The 26,929-nt window shown below is 39.0% G+C and overlaps 1 protein-coding gene across 4 annotated transcripts in view; it reads right to left on the minus strand.

Moving 5' to 3' along the window:
• Positions 1 to 26,929, minus strand: part of chas (chascon) — an 83,157-nt gene that overhangs the window by 32,668 nt on the left and 23,560 nt on the right. For all 4 annotated transcript variants that reach the window (XM_087349165.1, XM_087349167.1, XM_087349166.1 and 1 more), the window contains 3 exons: positions 24,916 to 24,952; positions 12,563 to 12,732; positions 9,750 to 9,914 (listed from right to left, as the gene is read on the minus strand). In XM_087349165.1, coding sequence (XP_087205291.1) covers positions 9,750 to 9,914; positions 12,563 to 12,732; positions 24,916 to 24,952 — 372 coding nt within the window. The remainder of the gene's footprint in view (positions 1 to 9,749; positions 9,915 to 12,562; positions 12,733 to 24,915; positions 24,953 to 26,929) is intronic.

Raw genomic sequence — 26,929 nt, forward strand, 5'->3', positions numbered from 1 at the left:
AACAACCCAGAAGACAGAAATCTTCATACTCATCGCCCTGATGACGGAGGCAGTATGACCTCTGAAACGTTGGTAAACATTTACCAGACTACACAGCGCAACAACCCAGAAGACATAAATCTTCTTCTCACTATTGTTTTAAAAAAATTCGAGACAACAGATGATATTCATATTACCTTATCCCCGTCCGTCTGTACACCATGTAATAACATCGGTCCGGATTAATGGATTTTAATAAAAATTTAGTAATTTGCTCAAATAAACTTAAGAACACAAAATACATCGGTGAATATGACGATGATGGTGGTGGTGATGATGATGATGTGGGTTGTAACGCCGTGTAGAATCGCTAGGTAGATACCAAAGTTTCGGATAAACGTACAGGACTTCATGTTTCCTCGGAACTCTGGATAAATCCAGTAGTCCACGCGTCGTCACAACCAAAACATCGCAATTTTCAGGAAAAAACCCTCAAATCATACATTAGTTAACATAGTTTGTTCTCTACCAAGATACAAAACGGGACCCTCTCAAATACAAGTAACGTCATAACCGAGTCAAACCTGTTCTATACTTAGTCTTCTAGATGTAATGACCACCGCCATATGCTAAGTTAGACTCCATGAATATAACATTACCAGACACGTCCAATTGCTAACCATATTCATTAACAGTTCTCAAAGATGCAAATCTCATCAACCGTTAACCTCGGCACACAACAAAGAGACACATTTAATAAATGAGAGACCTAGCTTTCCTCTTAGACTCCGGCAGTCTTAATTGATCATGCTTCGGAAATCATGTGGAGAGGAAGGCCATTTAGTCTTGCAGCAAGCAAACCGTAACAAAGGCCTCTTAAACAATCCACGAAAAATGTAACGGAATTTTGCCTTGTACATGCATACAAAACACCTGCACTTTGAGACACATGCGGGCCGTTTTTATATAACAATAATTAAATTTACCTACATATTTATTCTTAAAATCATATGATAATAATAAGAGGTCGCTTGTAAGGCTATTGGCCAATCACAGCGGTTAAACTTTTGGCATACTGTGATTTTTAGGGGCGTTTGAGTCCTGAAGAAGGTCTATTAAAACCTTTCCGTCCGTCTGTCTGTGCGCATGAAATAACTCGTGGACTGCTGAAATTACCTTTATGGAATGTAAAACTGGTTTCTTTCATTAAAATTTGTCGGCAGACTCCAGTCTTGGTTCAAACCGAACTACAATGACGGACACTGTACGTGAAGATCTACATGCGTTTCTGTGCTCAGAAGTTATTGGGTGTGGAATCTCCAGGATACTTTTTTTACATTGATTACAACTGTTACCTTGGTTAAAGGTCAAAGATCAAGGATCAAATCATGACGAAATTTTCAGAATTGTTACACCATCCTTACATGTTCTAACTTATTATATTTGTGACTATTAAACAACTTTACAATACGGTGACCACGTAAATCTGTCACTACTTTCGAGATATGCAGTCACTAGACTAATCATTGCAAGTATTCTAACCTTCCAATTCACATAACCTGTCACCGAATTTCTTTTTTGTTTGCCTAACAGTCCAAATACTGACCACTGTAGCTTAATTAATGTAAACGGGTCACCGTATTAAAAAGACGTATGTAAACTATCTTGGCTTATTTGTATTGGATACTCACCAACTGAAATATTCCCCGGAAGGCTTGCGGAAATGTTTACATCCGATTGAAATTAATGACAAAATACTTAAGATTAAGTCCGTAAAAATCCGGAATCAAAATACTGCAAAATTAAGACGAATGTTAGGGACTTACAGAGATGCTGAAATCTGAGACACATTTGCACTGTTTAAACAAATAAAAATAATCTAATTACTATGCCCATTTAACTAACAGAAAGGACATTCATTGTCATGCACATCACAACACTTTCCCATTCACCTACCGAAATTGTTACGGCGACCTACGCAAATACACGCAACCACCCGCCAACTCCACATGACAGGACTTACTGAACGTAGGCACTAGCAATGCACCGGCTCTTGCACTGACAGGTTGCCTCACTGCTCGCCAGAGGCTGAATTCGACTTTGGAGCTGTGGTCGCACCACTTTGCTGCCTAATCTCTATATTTACAATCTCCAAAGTCGCAGGGTAATACAGGCATACCTCGTTTTATTGCGCTTCGCAGATATTGCGTTTTTTTAAAAATTGAAAGTTTGTGGCAACCCTGCGTCGAGCAAGTCTATCGGAGCGATTTTTCCAACATCACGTACTCACTTCGCGTCTGTGTCACATTTTGGTAACTCTCGCATTGTTTTTTAGACATAATGCTATTGCACACTTAAAAGCCTACAGTATAGTGTAAAAATAATTTTTATATGCACTGGGAAACAAAAACAATTCGTGTGACTCGCTTTATTGCGGTGTTCTGACACCGAACCCGCAATATCTTCGAGGTATGCCTGTAGTTGCAAGTGGCAGGAGTTGCTATTGGCCTGTATCGAATGATCTAAACTGTCAATTCGCACTGTAAACGCATGAGATATTTGATTTCAAAAGTGTAAGGCATTATTACTGAGAAAAAATATAACTTTAAAAATTATACGGTAATAGAAAATGTGATAAACACTTCCAGACAGTCTTTCTTGGGAAGCTGACAGTAACTCAGCTAGTCAAGGAATGCCTCGTCGTTTATGGAACACAAATGTAGTTACATTACCGTGTTTACAAACAATAATAAAAGTTTATTTACGACCAGTACATATATCCGATTTACGACATGCTCAAATTAGAAGCAGTGGTTTAAAAATTATTAGGCCTATGTTTGCATCTCCTTCATGAATCTGCTCTCGCCAGTTCCGGTTTTAATTTTCGTAACAACTGTATGAACAATAGAAATAATGACTAAACAAGAAAAAGCAAAAATTGCCCATACATAAATAAAAAAAACTAAAAACTACATAAACATTGCCACTCATATGAGACAGAACATTTGGATAAAATACAAAAATAAAGGATCCCTGAAACTAAATACACAAGGCATGGAGGCAGCAGGTACCTCTGAAACGTCGGTAACCTTCTATCACACTACACGGCGCAACATCCCAAAATAAATTCATCTTCAACTAGTTTTCCAGTTTCCTCCAGGTGTGCTACATGTCGTGATCATCTCATCGCTTTTTATTTAATTATCCCAAAAGTGTAAGCTAAAGAGTACAGACCGCAAACTTCCTCGTGTCATTCCACATTCCCTCGAGTCCAACCATTTACATCGGTACTTTGAGCTCTGAAGTGTGATTGTGTAGTACAACAGATCACGGTGAAGGGAAGTGGCTCGGGAGCCGGTCAGACAACCTCCCTCCTTCCCTCCCTTCCTCCCTCCTCATTCTTTTCGATTCGGTTCGTTCGTTTAATGGCACCGCATCCATCTTTCTCTCCACATCGTGCATTCATTTGATATAAAGCATTCCGGTAGATTTCATCTTGGACTACCATTAATTCCATCATCTGCACATTTTCGTGTGGCCCATCACGCCACCAGCTCTCTCCTACTCGATCCCTCGTGTTAACACCGCCAGCGCCAGTGGACCTAACGCTGCACCAGCTCAGTCCATTTCATATTCATAAAACCTGTTTTCTTGTGATCTACATATTGTAATATTATCCACCAATCCCTCAAAGAATGTCGCAGTTGCGCGATTAGCATTTCTGCTTCATATTCACTGCACTCCGGGTTCGAACCTCAACCCGAAGACCTTTATCCTTACTGACATGTTCCTACTTTCCCTTCATTCCTCTAGACAAATTCTGGAATAACTTAAAACAGGACTTCCACACCGCTTCCATTTCATCCCACCATCTGACGCTGCACGATCAATGAATTTAAAAACAAATCTCGCTCTACCAAATGGTGGAATTCCAAGAAGTTTCTCTAAAAGACTTCTTTTCTTATTTTTCTCCTACATGAAGTTGCACATGAAGCCCATGTACGTATTTATATAACACTAAAATTTCAATACACTTCCCCCAAAATATGTAGATAATATTAAAATTATTTTTCTTAATAAAACATAAAAGGTCAGAAAATGAAAGATTCGATGTAAAACTCCTCGAACCATATGAGCTGTGACTTCTTGCAATAATCTGTATTCTTTGTTAACCCATTTTTGAAAAAACCACCACAACAAAAATTAAATCTGACACGCTGTCCTATCTAACCCCAATAATATCCTGAAAAGGGTTTCTCGCTGTGTAAAACTTCACTTCCACGAAATTCATCGCTCTTTGCACCTAGTTTCTATGCAGTTTTAATGAACACTGTATTTTAAACAGATCGACTGCCATTTGCAACCCGACCACTGATTGTAATTTCTCCGCTAGGTTCTAACCAAGACTCAAAATTACTGTGCCAGTATCTGGCTACCATTTCATAGCAAATTACTATATGTGCCTGGACATTTACTTGTACGTTCTTTTATTATTTTTCATATAAGTTTTAAAGAAATAAATAGTTTTGCTTTATAAAAATAATTTATGACGCGGAGTTCCTGAATGCAAGCTCCTCCACCACTTGTTCAACATGACTCAGCTGTGGCCTTAACAATTCCTCTGTGCAGATCTGTGTTGCTACCTTCATTCAGCTGTCTTCTTCCTAAATGCATCTATCTTCCTTTCACCATACAATGTTCCGCGTAACCAAGATGGCCTTAAGATACATCAGCATTACCGAAGAAGCATGCCACAGTAGCTTCACTCCCATGCGTATTTATTTAATCGTTAATCATTTGAAGCCCGAAGCTTGTTTAAATAATATTTGGTAATTCAGTTTTGACTTCAAGGAAACCACAATGCGTCTCGATTACAAAAATCAATTGGTTTTTGATGTTTACTTAAATAGTTGCTATTTATTGCAAGGATAATATCAAACCCATAAACACACTCAATGGACAAAATGCAATTATCTGAGCATTAAAGAAAGTGATACATATAGGTACCACTGTACTTAAAATTGTTAACTCGATACTCAAGATACATTAACATGTAATACGAAGCCAAAGTAAAATACAATCTGTGGTGAGGTCAGTATTAGAGTGGGTAAGATACCGTGACATGAGCCCACTTTCACTTCGGCTACCAACAAATACCTTGTTTACTGGTCAACAGCGCTGAATGAGGTTTGAGGTGTTCACGGCGGTGGAACACGATTGCCATCTTCTGGTTTACATCTTAGTTTTGTTGGTAGTTAACGAAATTTCCGAAGAATATATGTCCTCCATCTTCAGGATAGAAGTGGTACGCTAAGATACAAGCCAATCGTTCCTTCGAAACGTTGATAACCACCTACAAGAACACACGGGCCTAACTCGTAAGACGATAAAACCTAAGAGATCTGCGGACACGTTCGCGTCCGAACAGAATGTGGGCTCAGAAGAGATTGCTCTAAAGTTGTAAAAGTTTGGGTTTTGTGGATTGCTTAAAGATTGAATTTTCCTTTTTAATTTTTCATCTCTCTCTTCCTTTTATGTTTCTTCATTACTTCTCTCTACCCCTTTATTTCCTTCTTTCTCTCTCCCTCTCTCGATCGTTTCTTTATTCTTCTTTCGTTTCTGTTTGTGACATCTTTCTTTGTTTATTATTCTTTTATTTGTCTTTCTTCTCAGTCAATTTCCCTTTCTGCCTTCCTTTATTAACTTCCATTCTTTCTCATTGTTTCCTTGCTTTCTTTCACTTTAGTATAACACGCTGCATACAAAATATCCTAGTTCTTTACCTGCGCTTTAAACAAAGATGCACAGTTTCGTTCAGCTGCATCACACATCGTCCCTTTGAAGATCTAAGGAGGCTCGCTTAGTGATCCTCATTATTTTTCAGCTTTCCTCTGCACAGAACAGTTGGGCGTGGTTTCATATCTTCGTCAGTTATGCATCTTCTGCAGTTTCTCCGTTCTTTGACGGAACTCACTGGTTCAGCCTCTGAACTTCTCTGGCATCTTCTTGCTTAAAGTCTTGGGTGTGGTAAGTTTGAATCAAGTGTTTGGTTAACAAAGCAAAGTTGGAGGTCCAGTGTCACGCCAACGCAATATTGTACCAACAAAGAAATAGCTAATATTAACATTTTTCTCATAAATCACTTTAGGCTATAAATAAAATTGATGAACAACTCCTTTCTTTCGTATCTCCTTTGTTCATGCCATAGAACAGATGCCTTTCCTTCGTTACATGTACAATACAAACCATAAACAACTTAGGGGATGTACGCGTGGCGTAACAATTCTGGCACATTAGTCAGAATTTCACCTTTGAAATTCTAAAATAGTGCTAGTGGTATTGCACTAGACCGGGTGGCTGGATATTCCACAGGAAACCAGAGTAACCATGGAAACCATAATAAAAATAACAAAAGTGGCCTAGGGATATCCCGATTCTGCACGCAAAAACGCATGAGCTGACATAGGTCTTCGTATGAAGTGTCCGTTGATGTTGTTTCCGATTTTAACCAGAACTTAAAGACGTAGAATTTTTTTTGTAAAACTTCCCATTATAAGATGTAATGAAAATTCCTTCAGAGGTTCTCTTGTTAAATGTGGATAGAGGGACAGACAAAAGCTAACAAACGCATTCTTGTACTTTTTAGTTACGAGCAGAATTAATCTTTGTAACTGAAACAGACAAGATGCTAGTGACGATGACTTGAAAAGAATGTGGAAGCAAGAGGTCGTGACCTACTGATGGTAGCTACATGAGACCTCAGTCAGGTTAACCTGTCTCAGGACCACGATCATAATTCTGGATCTCCCGAATTGGGATCGGGACATTCGATACAGGGAAATTCTAGTACCTTGACGGGAAATAGGATAGTATTATTAAGTCAGAAATTCGGAAGATTTTAGCGAATTGAAATGTACTGAACTGAATCAGAATACATCCTAAAATAATAAACTAGCTCAAGAGGTTATAATGACGTTATAAACCGCACAGTTATAAACTATTACTTTTTTCAGATTTGAGACTTTCGCAACTTCAGAGGATCCAGTCACATCACAACCCTGAAGATGGGGACAGAGTTTGTTCCCGAAAAGTCGGTTTACTACGGTAACCAGTTAACGCGGCTGATTGCCCGAGAAGATTTTATTGATACTACTTTTTTGTATCAATGGCCAGTGTCGTGAGTTCAGAGCACTTGAAATATTAACCACAGACGCGGTCTGCTTCACTATGATCTTGTCTGCAGTCACATAGAGGACGGAGAAGCAGCTTCTAAAAATGCAAATGGAGCCAAATGACATAGGAGCGAATGTTAAGAGGTGTTAGTGCCTATGAAGCAACAACTGTGAGAGAGAGCACAGCATTTGAAATTCAAATGAGAATCCCTTTACTTTTGTAATGCTGTTTAAAAGTGTTGTAATCTAAAGAGGAGAGAAAAATTATGGTGCTTGAGTACGTATAATCGGAAGACCGCTCAAAGCCTAAATAGGAAAGCAAATTGTCCAGCACACTGCAAGTCTGTAAAGGACATTGCTCATTATACCCAAACTTCAGAGTAAACCATTTCTACCTAAATAATTCTAATATTATTTTTTGTAGTAGTAGTAGTAGTTGGCTGTCATCATCGAAACCTGTTCAATACTTAAAGATAGCTGTCTTCTCGGATGTTGCGCCTTGATGATGGAAGCAGTAAACACCTCAACATCAGGCGATTTCTACTAAACAACACGGCGCAACTTCCCAGAAGTCACATTTATACTCGTCGACGTGAGAACCTGAAGTCTGAACTGTACAACAATTGTTAGTGTTAAATAAACCCGACGATGGGCCAAAATATTTATTGGCGAAAATGACCGAGTCTACTCTCCAATGGATTTAGGAGGCTTTAGAGTAGCAGGCAGCTTTATAAAGCTGTTTGTCGCCCTGCCGTTCACAAACGTAACTTCTGCCGATAAAGCGGCTTCTGAGTTTTGAGATCTTCAGTAATTGTTAAAGTTTTACGTGTGATAAGTCACCGACCTCTCGCTTAAAAATCCAAACTGGAGGATCAGGGGCTACTTTTTTCCCGGACCCTACCGTTTAATCTGTCCGGATTGGATAACCCTGCCAGCCAAGATCTCAGGGTCACTGAGAAACTCAAGCCTCCCCACCACTTCAAAGTAAACGGTGGTAGCCCATAAGGGATGAAGCCCTGCATAATGAGTGGAACTTTATCTCTTCTCTGTTAGTCTTTCTTTCTTTCTCTCACCCTCTTTTACCCGTAGGTGTCGAGGTTTTTATTTATTTGATTGATCTATTTGGACAAAGGTAGGACTCCTTGGATGAGTGATCAGCCCAACGCAAGGTCTCTACCTATACAAACACGAAAAGACGCGGACAAACATCCATGCCTTGAGTGGGACTCGAACCCACGGTCCCAACGGCCAGGAGCACGAGATCCCTGCCTCAGACCGCGTGGCCACTGCGGCCGGCCTGTTAGTCTTCTGTGTGTTAATTAGAAACATTTTACATTTCGCGAATATTTAACGAAATGCTGTCTGCGCAATGTATTCCTTGTGTTCAGTGGCTTGCAAAATTGGAGCAGCTCTACATCTTTCCACCCTTATTCACTATCAGAAACATCCATTCCCCTGCACTCTAGCCAAATGTTCAACTACGTACATGGGAGACTATGATCGATGCAACTAAGGAGGAAAGGCCATGTCTTCCACGAACATTCGTCTGACTTGTCAGTTACTGTCAATTCCAGACTGCTTCGACGTGACTTCCATTACCAAGCAGTTCTGTCTGCTGTGCTGACCACCTTACCGACTTCTCTCGCTGCCCCGTGTGAACACGATGTTTCAGCCAGCTACACCCCAAAATGCTCTGTATTTCAATCATCGAACGAGAGTCGCTGGAAAATCGTCAGAGGACGATTACCAGAGGCTTTCATGGTCTAGTCGTACGGTCTACGTATGTGCTGAGTGCAATCCACTACATGTTGAATGTCTAGAACTCTGCTGTCCGTACATGGAAACAGTCATTCTTATCTTGCTGGACTTCAATTATCTTTGATTTCTCATTGAGAAATAATAAATCCGATCGTGATCCACGTTTGCGCAGTTGATGTTATTTTCACACTGTTTATGTATACCGACAAGGCAGGTTTAACATAAACCCAAACAATGATAAATACCAGATACAGTTACACACATTTCAGATATGCTGATATGAAGTGTTGGCACTTTTCTTGTGTAATTACGAAATCTGGTAAAACCAAGTGCGCACAGCTTATTGCATTTTATGTGACGTAATTCTGATTTCCAGTACGGCAACTTCTCTGACACATACGTAAGACAGGTAGTCTAACCTTAGATTTCACAGGGTTTTAGCTCTGATAAAAGAACGAGTTTCTATTCAGCTGATAAAGGAATTACGTGCTTTTAAGCAATTCGCAACTTCATCATGTTCACAAAATCTTATCGTAAACTTTCCTGAGCCAGCTTAATCCAATTGACAAATCTAAAACTGGACGAAAATAGTTAGTTTAGAAGGAAAAAAAGGATATTTTTTTATTTGGGACCATCTGGACTTGAACACAAGATTACTTAAGATGTCAGAGCGGGCTACAAAATACTCAGCGCTACTGTAAAGTGTGAAAGAATAAAGCATCGTGTTTAGAAGTAATCCGTAATCCCTCACTTTCTGTTTTACTGGTTCCAAAAAGCTTCGTCATACCCGCAAATATCTGCAACTGTAAAGGTGACATGCACAGTAAAAGCCGCGCTTACCTCATCGGTAAGATCGCCCAAGTGCTGGATGTCCTCTGTCTCAACACGTTCTTCTCGCTTCTCCCTGCTCTTCACTTTGCGTTCCTTCACTTCCTTAACATTCTTCCCAGGTCCAGGTATTGCGACCCAGTCCGGTCCTGGAGGGTCATCTCCTGTCGTTCGATGCTGCAACAGACCAACCTCATGCAAAGACACTGATTTATCCATGCTTATCTTTACAACTACGTAAACACAGTCGATTCCCGATTATCCAGGTTAATTGGGAAATAATTTTCCCGCGCAATCGAACCCCCAAATAATCCAAAAAAGTAAAATAAAAACACGAAAATGTATGAAATTCGTAATTTTATCTAAAATTATAAAGACTTGTTAATAACAGAAAGCATTTTATATAAAATGCAATACAGTAAATAACAAATACTTTCTTAAAAAATATTCCAGTGGATAGTAATAACATTATATCGTTGTAAACTTCGGGTTTTAGCAACAACTGATTTATGTTAATACGTTAAATAATATGTCATTGTCGTATTTATCATCCGAACGGTGCAACCAAAATTAATTTAAATTTTATCTTCGCAGAAAGTGTTTATAACTAAAAATGCGGAGAGATTAAGTTCAATGGGATTCAAAACTGTCAATGTGTGAACTGATATTAAAAAATATACTCATATTTGGGCATATAAATTACTTATTAATCAAAGCCCAGAAGCATTGAAGGAAATACCATGACCTCTTATCCTAGGGCAAAAGTTTTGTGATGTTTCTAAACCAATGTTTAATTGTATAATCTCTCTGCCTCTTTCCACTTCCAAATATTTTGCACCTTCTGATTTTCCCACAGTCGCACAAAAGCAGACACCCCTTGGCCCCAGCCACCTGGTGCAGAAGTCTCTACATGAGGTCCTGGTAGACCACCTGGCCTCCAGAAGGCCATCGAGTTGTTACAACAAGAGTGATGATCATCTCCACACTTTGAAGACCACCTGGTCCCAGATAGGCCACCCAGTCCGTGCCACAAAACACGAGGGTCATTGCGCCTTATCGACAGCACTTCCATCAGTCATGCAAATAACTTCTGGGGCACTTGTCTCAAGTACTTTTTAACCGTTTAAGTAACAGTGGTTACTGTAAGTACCACCTTATTTAATATTCAGCACCTCTGCGTTTTGTTCAGAGTCTACATATGAGTTTCGTATTATTCTCAGAATAAACAGCTTTGGCCAATTGAGAAAAATATAAACATGATACAAAATTTTATCTGAAAAATTTGTAAAAAAACATTTAGAAGACTGAAGCGCAACTGAGAAGATAAGCTGAAACAAATCTTCAGGAAAGTGGTATGAGGAGAGCGAACTGCTTTGAAGCTGCTGAACCAAGTGTCGATTATGAATCCTTGTATTCAAGAACAAGGAATTATTTTATCAGCAAAGAACGCTCAAAGAAACTGACTCTGTCTTCATTCATTTGTTCTTCCGTATATGACATTTCTTTTTCTTCCCTTCCTTCTCCCCCTTTTGTTTTCTTCCAGTATTTATTCCTCTTATCTGAAACTTTGACGTCTCATGTGCATTCATATGCATGCCTAGAGTCTGTATTGTTCAACTGCAATGTTAAGTGTTGGCTATGGTCGAGGAGTTTGCCACAAAATTACGAGCTAGTAGAAAAGAACGCATGTGGTCTCGATGGCCGCGGGCGAACATGGCGGCCGATGACCTACTCGTGCCAACAAGCCTGGGGCTTCTCGCGCCACATTCTGCCATTCTCTTCTGATTCGAGCATCTGTGTGTTTGTTTTCATTTTGTATACGAAGGGGCAATGAACCCCATATGAGCACGTCCGCGGTTCAGCGAATTACACGTGGGACCAAAACTAAGAAACGAAAGGTCTCTACTTGGATCCCCTGACTACAACCAGGACCTCGATAATCGGAGCACTACATTACACAGAACTTAAAGGTTTGTGGTTGCTAGCTGGTCAATAAATAAACTGTTGTGGTGGGGACAGAAGGTTCATCATCATTTAACAAAAACTCGCCGTCGGATGCATTTCAGAGCTCGCTAAATCAAGTCAGCAAATCCACACATGGTGTTCTCTAATATCCGTTTTAGCATTACCCGCCTGTAAAAGCCTAGGTCTCTCAAATGGTATATTCCGCTGTGAATGTCGTACTAGTACCAACATTTTGTAAGATATTTCTAATTTCCTCCACGTGTCTTATATGTCCCGACTATCTAGTGATTGTTGATAATTTGATGACTACAAAGAATCGCATTCGACATTATTTAGATTTCTCAAGGTCTCTGTTTACATCTTTGTATTAAACATTTGAACTACTGTTATTTATTAGTGTCATATATGATCTTTCGACGATAATTTAAAGAAAATGAAATCATAGTTGATTTTTAAAAAGCGTATTTGATCAACATTTTTCAAGAAACGCCTGTTTTAAACCAAAAACGTTATTTTACGCTGAAGAAGGATATTTGTAGTATGCTTACTTACACCTTTAAACAGAAAATTTTTCACGTTTTATTTTCTATTTTAGTTAATTCTATCTTTAAGGAAACGTTAATTGTAAATATATATATTAACATGCCAATTCTAAGGGTAACACATTGAAGGTCTCTGGTATTGCATCAATGAGACCATGTTGAAACATCGAAAGTGGAACTTTATAATCTGTCGTCGGATTATTTGTTCGAAATTTATTAATTAAAGACTCGTACAGCACATATTAAGCTTCAGGGTAGCTTATGGTTTCAGGAACCAGCCTGTAAACTGACATATTCAAAATAAAAAATCGAACCAACCTCTGTCTGCTTGTGCTCCTGGGTCTCTGTGTCTTCCGTCGTGTTTGTGGTGACGATGGGCCCCGAATCTCCGACAACCTTCCCATCTTCCAACACCACTTGTCGCTTGACCCTCGTCTCTATCTGCCGCGTCGTAGTCAATTCTGTCTTCTTCTTTGTAACCCATTCTTCTACAACGACAGAAAAGAAGCAGCTTAACTTCTTTAGCTTAAGAACATACTCCATTAAATGTAGAAACAAGTCTTTAAGTTCAATGTCCTTAAATTCCTATACAAATAAACGCTTAAATTCAACATCCTTGGGTTAAAATGTTCTTCTGTCACTACAGAAACAAGTCTGTAACATAAAAGTCTTTAACTTGGAAAATTCTCGTCTGTCGCCATAAATGCGTGCTTGGAACCTTAACACAGATACATTTAAAATACTGTTTTATATAAACATAAATAAACCTGCAAATTAAATATAATAACTCAGAAACTATCTACTACATTACGGAATCAAGTCCCCAGGTTAAAAATGTTTAAATTATAAAGAGTTTTATGTAAAAATAAAAATAAGCCTCTAAAATCAACATGTTTAAATTCAAAACGTTACTTGTAACAACATGTAGGTCTGTAAACAAACAAATTTATGACAAACTCGCATTCTGTAACCGCAGAAACAGTTCTATGGAAACGTGCCTACTGAACTTCTAAATTTTATTTTTATTTCTTTAAAAAGAAGCTAAATTTTTTACTTAAAATCTTTCTTCTGCAAACACACACACACACAAAACATCTTTAACATAAACACCTTTATGTAAGTAAATAAACAAGTATGTAATTCAAATATTTCAACTTAAAAAATTAATTCTGTAGAATAAGTGTCTTCTTGAGAAACATTCTTTTGTAATTATACATACACCTCTTTTCAGCTTAAAGCATTAGTTCTACTCTGAAATTATAGAAACGAAATGTGTTCATTAAAAACAATTACGTGACTGCAGAAAAATATATTCAAGAGTCTATAATTCCAGAAGCAAGAAGTAACTCAAATACATGTGACATGTGATCTCGTGGTTTGTCTTTCTGTGCTATATATCTCGTGAATTAAAGGCAGAATGCTTTAAGAAAATAAGAAACACTGGCATGGACTGTACTTTCAGTAGTTTTACATACAGCATACAATTTAGGAAGCCATCTCCTTGTTTCTACTCATTCTCTTGCATTATTCATAAAGCTCTTTCTTACTAGGCTCTGTTCAAGCAACAACATGTTGAATATTTGCACCGTTACGTTATGTCCATATTGGATTTCCATGACGCTATTACAGAGACATATTGTTAAGATTACCTTGACGTTAAGTACAACGCGTTATATGAAGAGGTCTCAATTGCTACTTCTGTGTTATAGAACTTTTTAAAGTTACAAACCCTACAGGTCTTTGTAACGGCGACGTTCTAAATGTGTATTAGAGAGGTGTTAGGTTCGAATATGCGCGTGATTACTGGCGTGCATAATGTATTATCCCAGTACTTGCCTCGAACGACTACGGAAGACCACGGACAATCACAGACAGGTTAGACGGTCTCCGGACCGATTTCTCAGGAATATAATTTTATATTTGTATTAAAAACAATTATTATATTTATGCTATGACATGTTCTATATCCCTGGCTTAGACCTATAAAGAATCTATGGAATGAAAATAAATTATATTCTATTGTATTCAATGCAGGAATGCTAACCACTCAATGGTGATATTTGGTAGTAAAGTGGGACGAATGTGGGAAGGTACAGAAAAAGGATAAAGACCAGAAAGGGAGGATAATGAAGACCGGAGAAAGATAAGACAAAAATACGAAGAACGCGGACGAGAAATAGGAAAGACGGAGAAGAAGGTAGAAGAGTATTAGGTGATAAATGAGGAAGCGGGAGAAAATACGATGGACAGGTTGACGAGAAAAGGAAAAGTAACACGAAGCAGAACGGAAGGATGACGTGGTAGACAAAGAGAAGTGTTAGAGAACGAATAAGATGATTAAGTGCTGCAGAACACCAGGTTGCTGTCAAATTAGTTTGCAGACGACCTCTAAATTAGATTCTGTGCGTCCCACGCACTTGCGTCGCCCCGAGGAACGGCCAAATTTAATTAAAGGACCAAGAGAACATCGGGCGGCCACTGGACCATGGAGCGCTCTGCGTGATGGCCGCGGTCCACTGGAAATGTCTGTTGTAGGCCAAACGCTTCTCTTTATAAACGACTCTTTTGTGATCTGGAACTAACTTGTTAAGGGGACGATGTTGTTTTCTCTTCAAGTTTACTTTATTTTGTTGAGCGATCATATAAGCAAAATCAGAGATTCGATGTTTTGAAACAAGAACGCCATGTTCTGTGCCAACCACCTAGTGCATTGTCGTAGCTGAGCAATCTCTAGGGAAAAATACGTTTTGCAGAATCTTCCCCATCAGGACCGTATCTTCAGCAAGTTAAATCTAGTTAAGGCCTACGTCTTCACAACTTATTTCTTCAACAGTTACTTCAAAGTTATCAGCTTACAACATGCACCAAGGCCTCCCTTTGCATTTTTCCCCACAAATTTTCCAAACAAATTGCTGTGCAAATTTCTTGTTTTCGTTCATGTGTTCTACATGCAACGTGTATCGTATCCCCCTTCGTAAAAACAAATTTTAAGATGGCTGTCTTCTGGGATGATGCTCCGTGTAGTAAGGTAAAAATTTATCGACATTTCAGAGGTACTTGCTGCCTCCATCTTCAGGGCGATAGCCCATCTTTACTAAAGTAACAAAGAATGGGAAAATGCAATCCACATCGAAACACACCGAATTTCCACATACGGTCTTTACGCTTAGACATTATGAATGATTTTGGCTATATGTGCGTGTGTGACAAGATAGCGATAGGATTCAGCGAAAATTTAAAGTCTTGCAGTAATCGTTCTGACAGCAACCTTCCTCTGGCTCTGTTAGCAGTTAATTACTATGTGTTCAGTGGACTGTGTACGTAGGCCTAAGTGTAAATGGCGAATCCAACAAAATAGAATTCCAAGTGTCAGCTATATCCGGCTGCAATCATTACGCTTACGCAATACCTTGAACAATTCAATGTAGGTCACGAGTTGGCATTCTATCTCTTGCGTAGATGGTCGGCCATTCGATCGAAGATCCCGCTCGCATGGTTTGCAACAGTAAATACTTGTTCGTTTTTGTTGTTATTATTATTGTTGTTGTTGTTGATGATGATGTTTTTGCTCTAATATTTGCGTAGTAAATTATTATCTACATATTTTGTGTTAAATTTATTGGATATAACCTCAAAGTTTAGCACCGACGCCATTATTCTAATTGTAAACTTAGCCTACAAACAATATTTCATGCATAATCTTATCTTCATACCAGATTTTACATACCTAGGCCTAACGGACAATTCGTTAGGCCTACAGCTGTCAAAACTGAAAGATAAAATGTTCTCTGTTGTCATGTTTTACGTTCTATAAAGAACAAGAACTCGATAAAAATGTCATATTTTCAGTGACTTATTGCTGTACATTATTTTATATCAAGTGACTGTAATGTCGATTCCAACTCTAAAGTTCGCGAATCCGCCTAATTTTTGTTATTACCAGTTGTAGAGTATTTAAAAGTAAAAGGTTGGGGCAGCCTTCATGGGTACAACGTTCATGCCAATTTGCAACAAAATTCGTCCAGCGGTTCTGAAGTTGAAAATGGTGACAGGGAAACGGACGGACGGACATACACAGATATGCACTTAGTATATTAAAGTCGTGCTAAGAAAGTCTTTACTTTAGCCATAAAGAAAAAGAGCTGACACAGTGCACAATGCCTTAATTATGGACTGGCTATTGCATTCCTAATCTAGGACCAGATACTGGAGTAGGTTATGACGTGCCGCGAGACTAGGCGTGGCCACTAACGTGACCACCAACAGGTAGCAGGCACTTGTTCTGTTACGTCAGCACAACTACGTCTCATGTCAAAGTTTGTCTTTCCATCAGCAAATTGTTTACTGAAGTGTTTATATGCTGCTTGTAAATTATGAGATCGGTTGGAAACCAAGTAGGAGGTGAAGTTTTCATGGCGGTGAGTCCGAAGATGGCTGTCTTCTGGGTTGTAGCGCCATATGGTCTGGTAAATGTTTACCACCGTTTCAGGGGAATTTGCTGCCTTGATCATCAGGGCAATGATAGAAGCAGCAAGGACTTCTAAAACGTCGATTCACAACACCAAACCAAGCTACGAAATACCTCTAGAAACGATATGACAAAATGTTGACAAACCGAAGAGCAGTGTCGCGACGCCAACCGTCCAGACGCTGGAATTATACATTATACTTAGCGTACACTGGCCTAGGGATGCGAATTGCTACGATTTATAAATCTAATCACTCCAAGAAAAGCCTTAAGATGACACAAGGCACGATTATGGATAAATGACTTGTAACGTTTGGCGGCGAATCATACAGTTTCAGCTGTTAAACGGTAAGTGACAGTTACGTTCAACTTTATCGGTGAACGTACTGTATAATGACTGATAGCATATCGACGTGCTAAGCTGTCCTGTGACGTGCTGAATTTAAATTAAATTGAATGCATTAGGCCTTCCATCCTTGCCATAGTCAGTAAGGTCTATTACCAGCATTGCACAGCATGAAAAGTACTTTTCATCTCTCTGTTCGGTATTTCAAAATCCACTTTCTGTGTTAGCCTCACAGCGAAAGGGCAAAATGTTATACAAAAGGAAGCGAGATTAATGACATCCTGGCTGCATCCGCTTAGAAGCACAGCGGATGAGACAGCGAATTACGAAATTTAACGGCGGGCAATTCTGTGTGCAGTCTGTTGCAGTTTAAACGCGCTAGATATTCACACGCTGCAGTTATGTAAAGAAGGTAAAGTGGGACTCCTGTCGTCATAGTACGACGCGTTCTCGTCCTGCGGGTGGAGGAGATGGTTTCACGAAACACCAAACACCGGTATATCGATATACAGTGGAACCTCGACATACCTCGCCCGGTTATATCGCCGATTTGAATACCACGGCTTTGATCATATACCCCAATACGATTACATGTTTCACGCCGTTCACTTGTAACGCGGGTACTGAAGCTGTCCCCAGACATACGCCAAATACGAGGATTCGCTGTACTAACTTTTCAAAAAGGGCTCACCGATCAAGCTTGGACAGTGTATAATAGGTCGATAGGTCGTTCTCGAAGTTGGGGGATAGGCTTAGGACCTATAACTTCACGCTGCAAAAGACCAGCACATTAAAAAATACTACACAGGGTCCCAGAAAGTTGGCATTTGTGAAAACGGTACTGAATCTTTGGGTTCCATAAAAGTCTAGAAATTTTTTACTAGCTTAACATCTAGTAGTTTTTTCAAGATAGAGAGTACTCCATGGAATCTGTCACACGACTACTTTGATTAAATCATACAGTTTAGCTTTCAACACGTCGTCACAATATGGGATGTTTCTTTCCAATAGCCAGGCTTTCATTTCGTCCTTCTTTCATTAAGACGTCGGTGGTTTGTCTGTCTGAGTGTTTGATACGAGGCGTTATCAATGACCAGAAAGGAGACTGCAAAGAAGAGATGGTATGCTGTTAACACATCACAGTCATGTAACCGTCCCTCCGCTTTGCCTTGTCACTCCACGGAAGTTGCCATGGGTTCAAACCCTGTAGCGTGCCCGGTTTGCTTGCGGTTACAACTTGAGATATATTTTTAGGTAGGTGAAAGGATATAAAGGAATATTTGGTGCGGGTTTTGTCGGAGAGCAAGGGTCTCGTATACGGGGAAGCCGATGGTTGAAGCGGCGTTTGCACAAAGGAAGCGAAACCTCTTGTCTTGGGCAACTGATAAACGACACTGAGATGTTCTTGGAGAAGTACACTTTTATTGCCACTTGAGACACACAGACGTGTATGTATCCAATTACACATAATGTAAGGCAGCGCGATGATTCGGCTGTTTGTCTTTATATGTTAAATTTTTAGGTTCAAGTAGAACGTGTCTGCCCGAATGGAGAACAAAACGTAAGCAGCCCAACAGTACAAGTGCAAGATTAAGAAGACCCCCCTCAACCTGTAGTTGTTCTAAATTTTGAATCGAACACGGCGATCCGATTCGTTCCCCCAAAAGTCACCCCATGACGTCAGAAACGCGCCGAAGAGCCATATTCAAATTTTATTTGTCCGTCGCCCCACAGCTACTGTTCTATGGCAACAATCATTCCTTATCTTGAAAGGCTGAAGTTCTCGCCTCGTGAACAAGTTTTAAGAGTGCGAGAGCTTTTTGGAAGTCATGTCGCCGCTAGACGGAAAGTCTGGAAGGAACGACTGATTGTCGCCTCTCTCTTCCAATTTGATACATTAAACAATGCCAAAATTTACGAAATTAATCAAATTTCGATAAAGTAAGGCGTGTCTAATTACCATCTAATCACGCCTTCTTCGTTTTTTATTTATAAACCAGATTAATGCGCCAAAGCCTAGTTTATCTTTTCATCTCAAGGTTCAGCCCGTTCGGGAATCGAACTACAAACCTGGACTGGCACAGTCACAAGACAACAATTATCAGGCGTCTCTTACTAGCGCAGTTATTTATTTGGAGTCAACTCTTAACCAACATGTCTGACAACCTACTGGCAGAATACAGCGTGTTTTCTGAGAGTCTGCTTGCGTCTTTGGACGTAACATGCATTTTAACACCAATTTGCCTCCCAGCGCGTGTCGGAAGCCGGAATCCCCGTCGAGCGACACGCAGAATGTGCAGTTGTGTCATGGTAGCTGGTCCTGGCCTTGTCTGTGTTCTACTGTGACTGAGAAGTAGATCTATCACGCCCAAATATGGTTAAGTGTTTGAAAAGGAAAACGAATTGATAATTACTTCTGCAACTAATGCGTCCCATTAACTTTAATTAGGAAGACTTTCAAAACAAACAAGGAAGTGGAGAAGTTAACTAAATTGAAATGTCGATTACGATGACTGCTCGTTTTGAATCACACACAACTCTAATCCCAATCCCGAGGCTGTGGATTCAAATCCCGCTGAAGACATTGTTTTCCGCATTTTTCGGTATCGTTAAGATAGATAGCCTAAACCGCCATTCACTGCATTAATATGTATTTAAAAACTTATGTAATACAGGTGACTTCAACTACAATCGGTACACATCCATTTACGATATATCATCTCAGTCAACGCTGCATAATATTTGAAACAGCATCGTTAAATACTTTAATAACGAAGGAATCACCATAGATAAAGCTTTGGAGATAGGCCGTCATGACCTATTTCGAGACACTGTTAAAACAATAATCTGAAGAGGCTGAATAAAACCACGAAAATGTAAGTCAGAACAGTCATTAACACGGTCGAGATAAGAATCGAATACAGATCTAGAACAAAACTGCTACACTGATCTAGGAAGAAAACACTTAAGTGGAAATTAGTGAAACACATTGCGAGTGCAGAGGGTGGACGGAAAATAGCTGAAGATCGTGCCCAAATGCGGGCTTTTATAACAGCGGTGTGGAACATTTTTTCCACTACTACAATGGGGCTAGGTAAATATTTAATTAAAACTATTACTTAAAAACGACATACAAATAAAAAACGTTTCAGGAATTTTACTCCAAATATATGTGACGGCGAACTTCTCGTGATATACAATTATTTTAGGTATTTTCACTAAAAATATGGGTCACTAATGAGCGTTCCTTAGCTTTTGGACGGACGGTAGTTGCGAAAATATTTAATAAGCAGTCGTGGACTTCCAAAAAGGGGTGGGCCACAACTTGGGGGCTGGGCATGGGATAAGAACCCCTATCCGTTGAATGAAACTACCGTTACGACATGTGCAATATGGCTCAGACTTGAGATGGGTATTACGAAAGTGAGGAGGATGAAATGGGCGTGGTAAGTAGCTCGTGCGAGTTTGATTAGAAATTCACACAAAATTTTAATGAGAAAAACTGAGGGTAAGTGACCGCTTGACATGCAAATGATAAGTTAATGTAGAAATGCACCATGTGGATTTTAAAAAAAATATATTGTGATTATGTGGAGGGCTTTTGTGGACACAGTAAGATATCTTCGGGCGCCCTAAACGTGGGGGAATTCTTTGACTATCTGAGCGACAATTAATTTCTCAAGAAAAATTTAATTAATTCATTGAGTTACTTCATTACTTGTGAACTTACAGGCGAGTACCAACGTTTCGGAGGAACATAATGCCTCCATCTACAAACAAGAAGATCAACACTTTCACCGCCCCGAGAAACTCAGATCTCATACAAAAGCACGTAAAACGCCAGTCAGGGGAGCGTGCTTCAGGGTCGATGCAGGAGGGAAAGACCTAAATGAAAGCCACTCGATCACTACGTCGTTTTTTTAAGAATGTACAAGAAACAGGCGCACTTCAGATCAAATCGTACAAGTTTCAATTCATGACTTTGCAGTTTGTAGCGGAGAATCCCGGATTCCGACTGCGATGCGAAAGACTTATGTTAAAGTTTTTCTACTTTCTGAACTTCCTGTCGGAAGATCTATGTTATCTACTGTCAATTACTTTACTGCTTTTATTTCGTAATTCTCTCGCTTTATTTCTGTTATATAAAAGAAACTTTTCAAATATATTGCAGACTTCTGCGCCCTGGTACTACGTGTATTTAGGTTTGTAGATTACTTATCATTTATTTTGTGTGTGAGTGAAACTTGGTCTCTCCCTTTATGGAAAAAACCATTGATTAAGGCTGTTTTAAATAAATGCTAAGGATAATATTTGCATTAAAAGTAGAATAAGTAATTTTCGGTAAAGTCAACTAATACGCCATTGGACACTTCCCTCAATATTGCATTGAAAAACAGGTGAAGGAGGATGTCCTACACGGGACACGCAGTCCGAATGGCGAAATATGAAACCCATACAAAATGTTATTTCAAAACGTTAAGAGAAAAGACCGCTTGGAAGATAGAGGCCCAAGTGGTAGGTTAATTAAGGAAACAAACTGCTAATTGTAACCTCGATTTACTTTACTGATGAGATGGAAATAAAATGATGAGTTTTGTTTGTAAATTGCAGGCAGTATTCACGTTGCATCGCACACAGAAGGGACGAGAGAGGAAGAAAGAAAGAATCAGCATGAATGCAGTGGACCTGCCCTGTCAATGTTAATGTTACATACAAATGTGTTTAAACCAGTGTACTCAGTCGTAACGCAGAATACTGAGATATTAAACAACTGCCAAAATTATAAATAGTTAAACATTTTAGAGCCCAATGGTAACTATATATATCAAATGCTTTAAAAATCAGTAAATGCGCATTTTGTATTCGCCTGTCTTGTACATTTTTAAATAATTTACTTAAACAGCAATAATAAACTGACCTTTGCAATGGTAAAGTGTTGTGTTTTCTTTGCGGTACGAACTGAGTTCCTAAATATTATTTAGACGAATTTCGGCTTCAAAGGGTTAAATGCACACCTAACAAAATGGTCTGTCACTGCAACTTCCCTGCGCGTCACTATAAATATCGTGTAATTCTAAGCTGTAAAACATACGCCACCATATAGCAAAATCTGCAGAGCAGTTTCCATTATCAGGGACAGAGTTGGTTCCCGAAACGTCGGTTTACTACGGTAACCAGTTAACGCGGCTGATTGCCCGAGAAGATTTTATTGAGTTTCCATTAGGTTAGTATACAGGATACAGTAAGTCATGGTAATGCCATGTTACCGCAAGGAAGTCAGAGAAAACTATCAAATATCACAACCGGTTCCTACACCCTGACATAATCAGGCTCTCACCTTTAGAGCTGTACTTAACAGAACCAGCACAGCACAGTCATGCAATGCAAACAACTGATCTTCGTGGTTCTTACAAGATTTAAAGCAACTTGCAGCACCCTGTAACATGCATTACTCAAACGTATTCTTTGCTGTTGCAAGTTTTTATACTTCATTGATACTACGGAGCGTGACAGCAGAGTTCTAAGCACTCCCAACTTCCATTCGCGGAGTCCAGGGTTCAAATATAGACCCCGATATTGACTAACCTGACATAAAATGCTCAGATATTAACTTCTACCATGTGATCGGTTAACTACTGTAGTTATTTTGCTAGTTGGTTAGTTACGTAGTCGGCAGTATGTGAAGTTTAACATAGGGAATTTTATTCGTAACCTAGTCAGTCAGTTGAACAATCAGTTATCTGGGTATAATACTGCAATAATAAAAAAAATCAACACGATTAGTAATTTACTGTCTTTCTATGAGGTTTAAGAAATGATTTTGGTCATCTTCAATGTTGGGTGGATGCTACATTCTGAACTTCACAGTAGAAAAGACGCAATTTCACATGTAGTCAAGGGCGTGACGTAATCACAATGCTGCTATTTGACCCACGGTGCTTTGTGCTCTACATATCCTGTTAATTAACGTGAATGGCTTTCATTTTGTTTAAAAACCTAACAATGAAACAGTCTGGCGCTAGGATCCTGTCTCAACCGAGAGTTGAAATCAATGATTTTTCATATACTTGGCGTTTGTTAAATTAACACTTATATACACGCTTTCAAAAGCATCAAAATACTAAATCACTGAATATGTTCCACACGCGGCGAGAAAGCGACTTTCTTCTAGCCATGTTTTAAAATTTAACGAACCGAAATTACATTCCGGTAGCATAAACCGGAGATTCCACGTCGCTAACACCAAAACCCACTAGTTGCATTAACCTCGCAGCTTAACATCCAATTTTCTTAAGATCCATGTCGGCATAATTTCAAGTGACTGTTAAGCTAAAGGTTTCTCGATAAAAATGCTGTATATTTTACTAGTCTCTCGCCTATGATCTAGGCTAAATAACGTGGGGGCGTAGTAATTGGTAATCCTATTTTGTAATCGGGACAAGTCTAGTACAAATTACGAACCGAAACCTCCTTAAAGTTTCGTTTCCCCAGATACTGGAGACTTCATTCAAATAAGTCACAACCGCCTCCTACACATAATGTATTATCACCTTTACATCTCCTTCGACGCATTCGAAACAGCACCGTGATATGTCTATTATAACCTGTACAGTAAAAACAGCCCCATAAACAGCCTAAGACTCAATCTGATTGCTCATTATAAATATGAAAACCACATCTTGCACTAAGTCCTGAGCCAGTTCAACTCAGTCAACATTCTCTTAAAGTGTCTTTATAAAAATGGTAAAATACCTTCAACACTTCTACTTCTAGATCTTTCAGGTGACACTTTCCTGCCAAAATGTACGTATTTCTTGAAACGCGATATTCAGTATCGACCGCTCACTGAGTACTCACTTGTTTACGTGATGAAATATCTTAGTGTCTAAACGAGTTGTTATCATGTTTATTGTGAATGCTTTAAATATCACACAATTCTGTGAAAGACGTCAGTTTCAACCTCGATTTTGCGGAGATAACAAAAAGTACTTTCATAACGCCTTGAGAGACCGTGTGAACGATACTTCAGCTCCAAGTTGGAAGCACAAAACTTGTATCATTGTCTCATGAGTACAAACAAAATATCACGTATATAATGTCAGTCATATTCATACCATACCACACTGCTGAAATTAACATATCAATTTTCAAACAGTTTGTTTCACTTACTGAACCACATACTTCATTTTGTATCGTACAGAGTGGACAGTTTATTGCTTGATGAAAATTTTCCATTATAACTTCAGTATAATAAATTAACAGTTGTCACTAACCTTCAGAGAATTATTAGTTATCGAAACAGTAGAGGGTTATATAATAAAACTAACCTAAAACGCAACCTGTAAAGCAAGGAAATCTGTCTTTAACAGAAATTTCTCTTAATGCCGAGGATTTTAAATAAAACATAATGAAAAACAATTTTCTTTGGACTTAAATAGCATAAGGAAGAAACGTACATTACATACAAGAAGTTATCTAAAAATTTACTAGAATATGTATACTTCCTGTTTATATAATTTTTATGCAATGAACATTGTGGAATTCACACATGACGTAACATTTCTTTCGCAAATGGGAAAGAACTAAACCCAATCGTCCACAAAACGTGTACATAATAATTTAACGTACTAAAAACATGTTCTGCTCCACAGCATTGCAGTACACATATATGCAACACGAATTCTTGACTTTTAATTTCGATTATAAAAACACGATTACACGTTTCTGTGTCGCACATATTACGTAATACAATGTAAGCATAAATAAGCATCTCAAGAACTTGTCTTCAACGGAAAATATTCAGGATCCATGATATTTTGTAATAATGCATTTTGATGAGAAAAATTCTTGCCTTACCTTCTTTTGTAGTAGCGAAGGTGTTGTCAGGGTCCACCTGTGAAGAACAAGAGGATATTAAAGATATTGTGGTACTAGCGCCATTAACAACAGGCGATACGTCATTGTTTATCACACAGGAACTATGCGGAGACAGAATTAATATCACAACCATTCAGCTACAGGCGTCCACTGTCACAACCAAAAACTGCAGTTTATGAGGTCACACTTCACATCTATATCAGTTCAAGAAGCTCTTATACATTATCTTATAAAGTTCAAAGCACGTCCAAAGCCTTTCAGGTATGTGTAAAATATATATACCACCTGCTTTAATATTAATCCACTATTTCTCCCCTGGGAATTTCCTCTTGAGATTCCTTCGTTTTCAGAATTAACACTGATGGTTTCAGTAAACAACACAGAAAGGTTAATCTTCTCAACAAAGATGCTGTGTGTATTTATGACAGTAGAAGCCAAACTTTTAAATGTTATTTACATCAGCTTCGAACTTAAGCAATTCGGGTTCATTTGCTTGCTTTCCTAATTCCAGAAACGCGTAGCTTTAGACATTGTAAGATTTTAAATACGTAATTTATAAATAAACATCCAATTAAATGAAAACATTATTCTTACTATTACGAACACATAAACACGAATATCACACTCGGTTCACTTCAAAGAAGATAGCTTCCCCGCAGACAGCTGTAAAACCATTAAATTACGCGGTATGCATGAAGAATCTGGAGGCAGATTTCAGTAGTGGGTCACAAAAACTCCTCAGCAGTCCGGTTCGCTGTGAAATGAAATACAATTGTCTTACTGCCTCCCCCTGCTGTGATAATATGAGAGAAGATTACTAAAGAATGGAGCGACTGTGGCGAAATCTACCGGCGAGTTCCGCTCCCTGACTTTTTTCCTCTCATTCCTCATTCTAACGTAACGTACGGTTTGCAAACGTACATGCATCTCCCTGGTGCACAAAAGCTGTGAAATCAAAGAGACGTCCTCACCAGTTGGTGTGGAACATGCTGTCTCCTGATAAGAAATGTGTTTATATACTCTTTTCGTAAAATGCATAATATAAAAGCACAAATCGGAGGTTTACCTCTCGGTCCGCATTTATGATCTTCGAAACTATTTGGGCCTCAAAATTATGTGCCGAATGTCTACACCAAACGTTATTGGAGGAATGTCATTCAGATTCATACAATACAACATCTACTTTGCATGTAGCTAATATCGAATCTTATTCACTATATCTAAATATTGGTAATGTACATGATTATTTTATTGACTTTATTGAGATTATTGAGATCTGCACATCACAAGCTTGTTTGAATAACATTAGATACGTTACCAATAAATAACTAACTACGTGGTGCAGGAAATTCTTTTAAAAATCGATCGTATACTCGGCTTATCAAAGGAAAGCCCATTTTCCTCATGGAACCCGAAAGTTCATCACCATGTCCACAAAAGCTTGCCACTGAACACTCTTATGAGCTAGTTTCATCAAGTTCGCTCCATCGATTCCTGTCTCCCAAAGGCCCATCTAACGTTATCCACCCACCTAAGTCCAGGTCTTCCCAATGGTCTCCTCCCTTCAGACCTCCTAACCAATACATCCTCCCCCATGTCCCGCCGACCTCATCCTCCTCGATTTAATCAACCTGACAATATCAGGTAAGAAGTACAGGCAGTGAAGGTCATCATGCAATTTTCTCCATGATCCATCTTCCTCCCTTTTAGGTCCAAATATCCTCCTCAACACTCTGTTCTATGTTCCTCCCTCAAACTGAGAGACCAAGTTTCGCACCCATACAGCACAACCGGCAGAATTACACTTTTGTTTATTTTAATCTTTATATTTTTTATATGAGACGGGAGGACAAAAGATTCTGGGGGTTTTCATGGTTTATCTCAGTCCCTATGATGTAAGCCTAAAAGGCAAACGCTAACTTAAAATTGGAGTAAAGGCACGTAGGTTTGTTTCTTCGGCGTTCAAGCTGGTTCTCGGGCCCATCCGCCACAC

Source organism: Zootermopsis nevadensis, unplaced genomic scaffold (assembly GCF_977971745.1).
Source record: "Zootermopsis nevadensis isolate Lab colony 2312 unplaced genomic scaffold, Znev_1.0 Znev_ptg000015l, whole genome shotgun sequence".
NCBI classification, from domain to species: domain Eukaryota; kingdom Metazoa; phylum Arthropoda; class Insecta; order Blattodea; family Termopsidae; genus Zootermopsis; species Zootermopsis nevadensis.